General features: G+C 38.1%; 1 protein-coding gene across 1 annotated transcript; it reads right to left on the bottom strand.

The window, feature by feature from the left end:
• Positions 1–361: 361 nt before the first annotated feature.
• LOC121266959 (soluble inorganic pyrophosphatase 4-like) lies at positions 362–10,824 on the bottom strand. The gene is made up of 9 exons (XM_041170825.1): positions 10,597–10,824; positions 9,105–9,249; positions 8,971–8,999; positions 7,447–7,512; positions 7,261–7,368; positions 1,691–1,756; positions 1,503–1,623; positions 1,282–1,363; positions 362–591 (listed from the first exon to the last, which is right to left on the bottom strand). Exons 1-9 carry the CDS (start codon positions 10,807–10,809, stop codon positions 549–551), a joined length of 873 nt encoding a protein of 290 aa, XP_041026759.1. The 5' UTR covers positions 10,810–10,824; the 3' UTR covers positions 362–548.
• Positions 10,825–11,115: the final 291 nt, after the last annotated feature.

Raw genomic sequence — 11,115 nt, 5'->3', positions numbered from 1 at the left:
GTTAAAAAGAGTTGGCTGATTCCCTGCTCCTCTAATTAACGAGAAACTCAATATTTATGGGACAAATAAAACAGATGAAATGACCAGATATTTTAATTATTTCACTTCTTAATCAAAAACAAAATAATATCTATTTCAAATAAAAATTAGGAAGATCTTGTCCCTTAGATATTTTTTTAACTAGAAGAGTTTGATAGCATAAATTCAAGGGTCCTACAAAAATCAATGTTGACAAGTTGAGGATCAAAAGACAAGCCATACAAAAAGTAACATACTCTCTAAATAGCATACTAATTTTCCCCTCCCCGTTCAACAAAAGTATTTCCCTGGGTACGTATGCCAAGCATCATAAAAATAAAAATAAAAATAAAAACCAAACAATTTAGATGTTGCAGTCTTAGCGCACACATTTGTGAGGCCAACGTACGCATGCACAGCAGCAAGATATATATAGAGGTTCCTTGGATCAGAGAAAAAAAACTTATATAACAGCGACTTTCCTGGGTAACAGGATCACATCCCAGAATGTATTACTTTTGCACAAACGACTACCGCCTCAAGCTCTCCACTATGTAGTCCGCATAGAGATTCCTTCACCAGAAGATAAAAAAATGGTTGAAATCAGATTTTGATGTAAACATTCCAGACAGGAATTACTGAAAAGAAAATTAAAAAAAAAAACATTTTACGAGTCCTGGGATGGGCATACATACATAAGAGATGGGAAAAAATGCTTAGATTATTAAACGGCAAAAGAACAAAAGTCTATGGACTTGCACTTTGGGATGATGGATGTCAGATAGACGTTAGTCCAAAGAATGAATACGAAGTAGAAATACCCATTAAAACAGTTATTGCTATAAATTTCACATCTAGGTCAATTACCCAAAAATCAGTACATCTTCTGGACCGAAAACATTGAAACATTCCCTTCTATCTACAGATTTATGTTATATACATTACAGTCTCATCTCATTCTCATTACATTGTGTTGATGTGAAATTGCCTATTAACCTTTTAGATTAGCTCTAATTTTTTAAACTAATAAATCTAATTATTGACTGATAATGATTATCAACAAAGTAGGATATGAGTATTGATGGGGGCATACTACATAGAATTTTTCTTATCTAAGTTATCATATTATTGGCCAGTTTAATAAGAAGAAGAAACTTCAAAAGACCAAATGACAGCTAAATCTGAATGGAGGCCCCTACCCCTCCCTTCTCAATTTTGTGTATGTGCGTGCATGCGAGCTAGTAAAGTGAGAGCATTGCTTACATGGAGTACTGAATTGCTTCATTGGCAGCAGAGGCAGGCAGAAAGTCATTAACCGCAACTTCCTTGTTCTCATTTTTCTTGTCTGATTATTTTGTCAAGGAACCGTTAGATATCATTATTTGGGCTTCACAGAATGAAATGAACATTATAATTTTTATGTTTGCAGATGTTCACAATCAGTGCCTACTAAAAACTGGAACTGGGAAAGACAAAAAGGTTACATTCTTCAAAGAAGCGGCGGATCTCAGCCAAACGATGTGGTGGGAGCTCCTTGATATCATTGTAGTGTCGGTACTCGGGATCATCAGCACAAACAGCAATTATCTTGTCATCTTTCTCGCCCTGTGCTAAATAAATTAACACTCCATTGAAGGATAACAACCTTTTACTTTTGTCTTGGAATATTTACCTGATCAATCATAGGCATGAGGCCTATAGCTTTGGCGCGAAGAAAGCATCCAGGAAGAACAGGCTCCTGTCGATGTTTGCCAAGCAGTAATATATCAGATAGGTTGAACATTAAAACCATTATTTTGAAAGCTAGTTTCGACGTTGAGTCCAACAGTTATGTTCAGTTCTATCTACATATGAACAAACAGGCATGAATAATAATATATGTATGTACAGCAGAAGTGTCTGAGTTCAGTTTTTCTCTCCGAACAACCAAGATTTCAAAGATGGATGGTGGGTTTTAATGGCGAGATTACGGCTTGTGTTGAGTTTTAGGTGAGATTAGTGTGATTATGGGAATCCCAAAACAGTTAGTGATAGAATCAAAAGTGTTTGCATTGTCGAAGGATGGAAGCTCCATGTTTATCACTGAGAGGAGCTGGAAGGTAGTGAAAGAGATGAGGCTGGCAATGTCCACAGTGCACTGGTTCTCCAAAACATTGGAAGGCCATCTGAAGGTGAAAAAAAGGATTTTTACACCCCGGCAAGGGAGGGGAACTGAAGCTTCATTGTGCAGAGGTGTTCTAATGCCCGCAGTCACTACATGGCTTAAGTGGAGTACGGTGGTGGTGGTAGACGTAGCTTTATATTCATACCAGAAGAGAGGGAGGGTTAGGGATGGAGGAGGATGGCAGAGGTGCTGTGGGAGTTCGCAGAAGAGGGAGGAAATAGAAGTCGTAACAGGTGGGGTATTTTTGAGGCCGTTGGTGGCGGTGAATCAACAGCAAGCTCGTTCATACAGGGCCTTAGTGCAGTCCCGTGAGCAGAACAAGGGTGGAGAAATGGGTGTTATGGCAGCTCAGAGAGGAGACACCGTAAGACACAACAATGGCTATAGAACAGGAAAATTTCCTTATATAGCTGGTACAAGTACTCAATGGAAAGGAGGTGGTGGCAGGCTCCATGTCAGTCTGGTAGAGGATGGCGTGCACAGAACACTTTTGGACGTGACATCACATTTGATGGCACTGTAGGAGAAAGTGGACTCCTTAATACAGTGCGTTGAGGGAAATTATGACATGGGCCTAGGCTTGGAGGCAAATGGTCCTAATCAGTCAAGTAATCGGATGGGCTTGGAGGCAAGTGGCTTCTTAGGGCCGTTGAAAGCTGACGGGTAGCATAAGGCTGGGCAAAGAATGGGCCGCTCCTTTGGGCCTCAGCCCATGGGGCAAAAAAGAGGCAAGGAAAATATTGAGATCCAGCTATGTGGAGAAGCAAAGGGGGTGGTGATGCAAGGCCTTCCACCGATGGAAACCAAGCAACCTCGCCAAAGAAGGCTCCGACAGACTCGCAAGATCGAGGAACCCTCGATTGAGCCCCGATGGTGAAGTCAACGACAGCTAAACCAAAAATGGTTTCCGACGTTCCCTTACCGCCGAGCGTCAAATCTACGACAAAGCATGGACATACAACGCTGATGAAGAGTTTTCAGGTGGCACCTGTTGTGAAAAACTATGATAGACAAAGCAAAAGCAAACATAAGCAAATCAATCACACGACACAAAATTAACGTGGTTTGACAACGTGCCAACATCCACGAGCTGCAGAGGATTTATTGTATTGAGGAATTATAAAATACACTTTGGGGCGAAATTTCACTATTCAAAATACTCAGAACCTCATAACTATTCATTAAGTACATATTTATAGTGGCGCACGACAAAAACCCTAATTTTCACTTTTTTGCGTTATTCGTTCAAGCGGAGTGTCGAGCGCACCTCGAGCGAACACTCTGTCAGACATTCGCTTGAGCAACCTATTAGTGAGGCTTGAGCAAACTCTATGCCTAAGCTTTGCTTGAGCCCAAGCCTCTTGGAAAATCCGCCAAAAACCATAACACATCCTTGTGGGGTTGAGTCAGACATACCAACAAACCAGGCTCTACAAACCCAACAACAAAGGGTTTTCAACAGGAGGATGGGGCCCGAGTGCTATGTACAGAGGCTGGGAGTGATGGGCGTGTGTCGATGTAGGGTCCTCATAGATGCTAGTGCCTATATAAGGCTTCTTGGAGTGGGAAATGCACTATTTGGAGCTGTCAAAAGACTTCCTCACCTTTGTTATGATCATTTCCCTATTTTGCTGGATTGTGGTGGTATTCAATGAGGCACTTGGTATTTTAAATTTAAAAATATGTGGCTAAAAACATAAGGTTTTGTCGAGAGGGTCAAGCAATGATGGTCCTCATACCAGATTCACAGCTCCCCAAATTTCATTTTTGTGGGCAAACTGAAAGTTTTGTAAAAAGATTTAAAGCATTGGAATGCCCAATCCTTTGGTGATATAGGCGAACATAAAAAGTCCATGTTGGCAGAGCTATAAGAGGTAGAGACGGTACAAGAGGGTCGGGTTCTTTCTAAGAAAGAATTCTCTCAGACTGAATTAATTTTAGATTTAGTGAGGGTTACCTTATTGGAAGAGATCTCTTGGCGGTAAAAATCTTGAGTATTGTAGTTGAAAGGAGATCAAAGCACGAAATTTTTCCATAGAGTGGCCAATTCCCATAGGAGAACTAATACCATTGAGATGCTAAACATAAATGGTGTTGTTTGCATGGAGGCTCCTATGATTCAAGAGCATATTGTTGGTTTCTTTGAACATTTGCTTACTCAACAGGTGGGGTGGAGGCCCAAGCTTGATGGACTAGCCTTTGAGTCCATCAAGCAACAACATGTTTCTTGGCTGGAGAGGCCCTTCGAGGAGACGGAGATTCATGGTGTGATGAGGATTAGGGGTGTAAAATTTTCGGTCCGGACCAAAAATTTGTTTGGTCGGTTTCAGTCCTCCATTTGTGAAACTGAATGGGTTTCGGTCTCGTTCCAAGGTCTGTGATTTTTGGACTGGACCAGACCGAAACCAACTGAACAATATATATTTTTTATATATAATATATTATTTTATATAATAATTGTATAAATTAATTATGTAATTTTCTCCTAATCTATTATCATTAATCATATAAAATGTTAAATAATATATGCTATCAATTAATAATATATCATAAATCATATGATAATTATGTCATTATATGTGAATACATCATACATTCATACATATTCTACTATTTACACTTAATTAAAGTAATTAGGTAATTTTTTTAAGATACCTAAATTGCAAGCAAGCATTAATGATGTGCTATCAATTAATAATATATCATAAATCATATGATAATTTATATCATATGTAGATACATCATACATTCATACATACTCTACCAGATACACTTAATTTTTTTTCAAGTTTTTTTTTTCTACTTTTTGTATATAAATGATTTTAGGCTGAAAATAGGATAAACTTCTTTTTTTTTTTCTCATTTTCACCCACGAGGTGTTGAACTTTGGACTTTGAAGGGAGTGATACCCCAAAACCAAAGCCTTCACCACTTGGGGTTTGAAAATGGGATGAAATGTTAGGACTTGGGCTGAAATCTAACTAGAAATGTCAGTTGAGTCAAAAAATATAAAACTGCCCATTTGGTGTTGGGTTGGACCAAACAAACCGATCCTTGATGGCCCAATCCAATTCATAAGGAAATTTGATCCAGTCTGGGGTGGGAAAAGGGTGGACCAAAGTGGTCCGGTCCGGTCCTAAAAACACCCAATTGGACCGGACCGAATTCACCCTTAGTGAGGATGGTCAAAAACAAAGCCCCTGGTCTAGACGGATTTTCTATGATTCTTTCAATCATGTTGGGATGTGGTGAAGGAAGACCTAATGAAGGTGTTTCAAGAATTTTTTCCAATTGGGAAATTTGAGAAAAGCCTCAATGCCACTTTTATTATGCTTATTCCCAAGAAGATTGGGGCATTGGAGGTGAAGGACTATCGGCCCATTAGTCTTGTGAATATGGTTCCCTCTCTTCCCATTAATTACCTTGGTCTTCCTTGGGGGGCCGCCTCAAGGGCTATACATATCTAAAAGTAGTTAAGAAGATTGAACGTAGATTGGCAGGTTGGAAGAGATTGTACTTGTCGAAAGGTGGCAAAATCACCTTAATCAAGAGCCCCCTGTCAAATTTACCAACTTACTTTCTATCTTTATTCCCAATTCCAACGTGTGGAGACCTGTATTAAGAAATTTCATCGCGATTTTCTTTAGAGTGGTCTAGGGGATGAATTCAAGTTCCATCTAGTTAAGTGAGATAAGGTACGCTCCCCAATCTCTTCTGGTGGGTTGGGTATTATAAACATGAGGGTTTTCAATTGGGCCCTTCTTGGAAAATAGTTGTGGCGATACAATAAGGAACCGAAAGTTTTATGGAAGTCGATGATTGACTGCAAGGATGGAAGAATGTGGGGGAGGTGGAGCACTATGGAGGTACAAGGGGCGTATGGAGTGTGAGTTTGGAGGCACATTAGATAAGGGTGGAGGGTTTTTGCTCGTCACACTAGACTTGTGCTAGGAGATGGCTTAAGAATAAAATTTTAGTACGACTTATGGTGTGGAGATAATGCCCTCAAAAACTATTTCTTTTAGTCTTCAGGATTGTAGGCGAGAACGAAGCTTTAGTGGCTGAACTCATGGAGATATCTGGTCACCTAGTCCGATGGAACGTTAGCTTTACTAGGGCGGCCCAAGATTGGGAGGTTGATAGCTTCAAAGATTTCTTTAGACTCTTGTACTCCATAAAACCGAGCCCTCAAAGATCTGACACGTTGTGGTGGGTACCCGCAGGTAAATGTATATTCTCGGTTCGCTCTTTCTATAAATCTCTCACACAATCGTTAAACAATCACTTCCATGGAGAAGGATTTAGAGAAATAAGACGCCTTCCAAAGCGGTATTCTTTGCTTGGACAGCTTCTTTGGGTAAGATTTTGATGATGGATAACTTACAAAAGCACAGGGTGATTATAATGGACCGGAACTGTATGTGCAAAAGCAGTGATGAGACTGTGGATCATCTTCTACTACATTGTAAGGTTGCTAGAGCATTATGGGAAGATGTATTCAGACGATTAAAGCTAGTCTGGGTTATGCCTGCCTATAGTGGTTGAGCTTTTGGCCAGTTAGACAAATCTAGGCGTTATTCCACAAATCACAGCTATGTAGAAGATGGTACCTATTTGTATTCTGTTGTGCATATGGCAGGAGCGTAATGACCGGACATTTGAGGACAAGGAACGCTCATTAGAGGAGCTTAGATATTCTTTGTTAGAACTTTGTTTTTATGGGCCAAAGCTGTTGATTTCAATGGCCTTGATTTTCATAATTTTCTTGTTTCTATTTTTTCTTCCTAGATAAGTGTTACCTTCTGTATACCATCCTGTGTACTTGGGCTATGCCTATTTTTATTAATGCAATTGTTTACTTATAAAAAAAATATATATATGTATGTACATGCGCCTGATACAAAAGACATTGATGATACCTACTCTAATGGTTGTGAGTTACGGTAAATTTTCAATGCATCGAACAGACAAAATTGTGAGAGGAGACTTGGTGCTTTCAAGTATATACATATGATTGCTGCAAACATGAAAGTAGAAAAAGAGAGAACTTTTGACAATCATTACAGATTTGTGCACACCTGCATGATAACCAAGACGTCCATGGGATCATTGTCCTCACAAAGAGTACGAGGAATGAAGCCATAGTTGTGTGGGTACACAACTGATGAGTAGAGCACACGGTCGACCTGAACATTTATATACCATTTAGAAAGCGATTTATATATGTGGAGAAGATGACGAAAAGGCATAGCACACTCCATTACCTTAATCAATCCAGTTTTCTTGTCAAGTTCATATTTCACCTTGCCCCCTTTCCCTATTTCAATTACCTGCATCAATTGGCCATCAACAAGAACAACAGTCAATCCAAAATGTTGAATACATAATTTTTTCCCTTATTCTTCACAAATAATAATGATTCTAACTGTTGCAAGCTATATCTGCGGCTGATAAAGTAACATAAAAGAACATATTCAAAGAAATTCTAAGATAGTAGTACGTTCTAGAGTAGATATTAAAAGTAAACCCCAAGGGGTTGGCCCAAGTGGTGAAGACCTTGGTCTTGGGGTATCACTCCCTTCAAGGTCTAAGGTTCAACACCTCATGAGTGCAAATAATCTTTTGGGGCCACACCCCCTGGTGAAAAGCCAGTGTTTAACCAGTTCTGTGTAGGGAAACTTCCGAGGGTGCGATGCACGGGACCGGGATTTACTCTGCAGGAGTGGTCTGAAGGGCCCTGCCTTGAAGAGGTTCCCCGACATAAAAATAAAAAATAAAAATAAAAGTATGTGAACCAATTTAGTGTATATCAAAAAGCTTTTCTTTTTTTATAAGTAGTGTATATCGAAAAGCTAATTATAAAGATTTATGTTGAGCAGTGTCACACAAAAATGTGGCAGGTAAATCAAGATGTGTCTTTATATGGCCTCGTTTGTTTTCAAAGATAAGATGAGATGAGTTGAGATTAAAGTTAAAAGTTGAATGAAATGTTTTTAGAATATATTTTTTTAATATTATTATTTTTATTTGAAAAAAGTTGAATTATTTATTTTATTTTGTGTGGGAATTTGAGAAAGTTGTAATGATTAAATGAGATGAGTTGAGAGGAGTTGTGAAAACAAATGAGACCTTAGATTTACAAACCATACATGAATGTAGCAGTGGAGAAATCAGCTCACAAGGCAGAAAAAAGATGTGGGAACCACGTCAAACATCAGCCTGTTGCATTGGTGGCAGAAAATTTGTGGATGAAGTAGCTCCAGGGTTCAGTATTTTCATTTCCGTGTGCACTTCAGTACTAAAGGCTAAAAGAAATCCTCATTGAGTTGGTAAAAGTATGTGGTACTAAAACTTAAGATTGAAACCGTTAAATCAAGCAACCTAAATATGATGCATATGCTTTCTCTTTCCCTATTTTTGTTTAAATCTCAACTTTCCCACATAACCTACATGCATATCATAGTTTAGGATAGGAAGTTCTGTTCCAAACAAGAAAGAACATAGAGGATTTCTAAACTTAGAAAAAGCCGCAACCCCCTTTTGGTCACAATTTAGTTCCTTCACAGGCCTGGGATAATTTTAATATGAAGTTTCTTTGATATGAATTTATCCAATCTACCATTCCAACTAGTTTGTCCAATAGCTATGTGTTCACTAAATGGTCATCATAATTTAACATTTACACACTGCAGGAATCAATTGTCAAGCAAGCGCAAACCATAAGAAATTGTACAACCATTCAACACAGAAAGATGGAACAGATGACAAGAAAGGTGGAGTATCCTTACACAGTTGAACACATTTGGAGCTCCAGGTCCTATTTGAAATAGAAAGAAGATTACATAATAGGTTTACCATAATGATTGAATAGAAAATAACAATCAAGCATTAACTCCACATGGTTTACTACAACATTGCATACCTATCTCGAGATCATGCCAAGGGTGTGCAGCAGCAGATCTCCTGGTCATGGATGAAAGTATCCTCTCGTTAAGAGGTGTATGTGGGGCACGATGAGCATCAGAAGTCTTGTTTGTGGTTTCAATTGGTGGAACCATAGCTGCAAGCTAAAATGCATGCAAGAATATTTCAAAACACAGCTACTTTGATATAAAGCCAATAATGTTTCTTCTAGCATTTTACTTTCAAGCTACACCATCGAAGTATTCATAGCATAAGACATAGGACATAATAGCGTCAGGAGGCCCTAAAGCATTTGGTGTGAATAACTGAAGCAACATGAAAACAATAATTGTCAAATATACTCTTTTAGTGATGATAGAAGATTTTCAGTCCAATTCCAGATGTGGTACCGATTAACTATAAATGGGCTAATTTATCAACCTTTTATATGTTTTGAAATGCATTTAATAGAACAAAAGAACTGAGTTCTAGAGCCCAGGCGGGATACTTATGCCTTAGCATGGCAATGCAGGGGCTGATCCGCATGGCAAACATTTCGTTTAAAGAAGTTGACAGATACTGATTTATCTCAATCATTCCAATTCAATTCAAAAGATATAGATTGATAGAGTGCCATATATGGTTCATACAGATGTATTACACCGCATGAAGCCTTAAGCATCTTTCCTCCCTAATTCCAAAACTTATTTGTCTTCTCAATCATAAATTACAAGAAACTGAAAAATATAAGAGGATGGCAACTAACATTCAAGAAGAAACGACAAAATATTAAAATAAAAGTGAAAAACAATATTTTAAACAAATCTTGTACACGGATAGGCACAAACATGATAGAATCGATTCAGATTTGAGACTTGAACAAATTTTGGCATTGTCGGCCAGTTCTACGCGTTATTTTGTGTCAAGTCGCTTATCCAACCTTTTAGACCATAATTAATCGGTATAAAGATCAGATAGCACGGAAATAACATGAAAATGCCCAAAGTTTGTGGATCCAAACCACTCTAGAGGTGAACTTCTAACAACGTGACTAACCACTGATTCACCGACACAAATATAAAATGACAAGGAAAACAAGTGAAGGAAAAGTGTATCCAGTTTGTTACACCTAAAACGCAGAACAATTGCATTTTGAAACCTATAATGAAAAAATGGACTGTGCAAAACATAAACATCGACAAAGTCACAAAACAGCCATAGATCTGCCAAAGTAGAATCCACAGTACATACAGAAAACAGCCCCAAAGACTTCAACAGACTTTCATTCAAAAATCACAAAGACATAAAAATGAATACCGCTCAACATCAACATCCGCGACACTTACCAAAAAAAGTCAAAATCAATTTAGAAGATCAACGGCAACAAATGAGAACGGCGGAACAAGCGGATCCACGAGAACAAACAAAATCAAAATCTCAAAACAAGTCACAACAGAGAAACCTGGAAAAGTATTATGTACGATTTGGTAAAAAAAAAGCCTGAGAAGTACCTGTTCTGGTTCAAGCTCCGGATCCAGCTCTAGTTCCAAAATGACGTCAAAAGAGATGGAATGGAAGAATGAAAGAGAAGATGAAGACGCTGGAAAGAGGGAGCAAGGGCGCAGCACGACGTGTTCCCGCTCTCTTAAAGACGGAAAAAAGTCTCTCCGTTTCGTTTTTTTTTTTTTTTTTTCTTTTTGGGCGAAAAATACGTACGTTTCCATACAGAGAAATGAAATCCGTGTATTCTGCACTACGTGGCTCCAGCTATTTTGCCAGCCGGTGGCTGAGTACCGTCGAATCTCTCTCTAATTTATGTGATTGATGAATTTTATTTTAAGAAATATTTTGACTAAAAAAAATGAATTTACAAAAAAAAATTATCAAAAATATGTTTTAACATGTCGTATTATAAAATTATTTATATTATAAATAGAATAATATTAGATGCATTTATAGTTAATGTAAATATCACATATTCTTTTTAAAAAAAATAAAATTTATTATTAAAAAATTAATTTTTTTACAAA

Source organism: Juglans microcarpa x Juglans regia, chromosome 5S (assembly GCF_004785595.1).
Source record: "Juglans microcarpa x Juglans regia isolate MS1-56 chromosome 5S, Jm3101_v1.0, whole genome shotgun sequence".
Lineage (NCBI taxonomy): Eukaryota > Viridiplantae > Streptophyta > Magnoliopsida > Fagales > Juglandaceae > Juglans > Juglans microcarpa x Juglans regia.
Note: the sequence above shows the minus strand (reverse complement) of the source record. Positions and strands in the feature narration are given on the sequence as shown.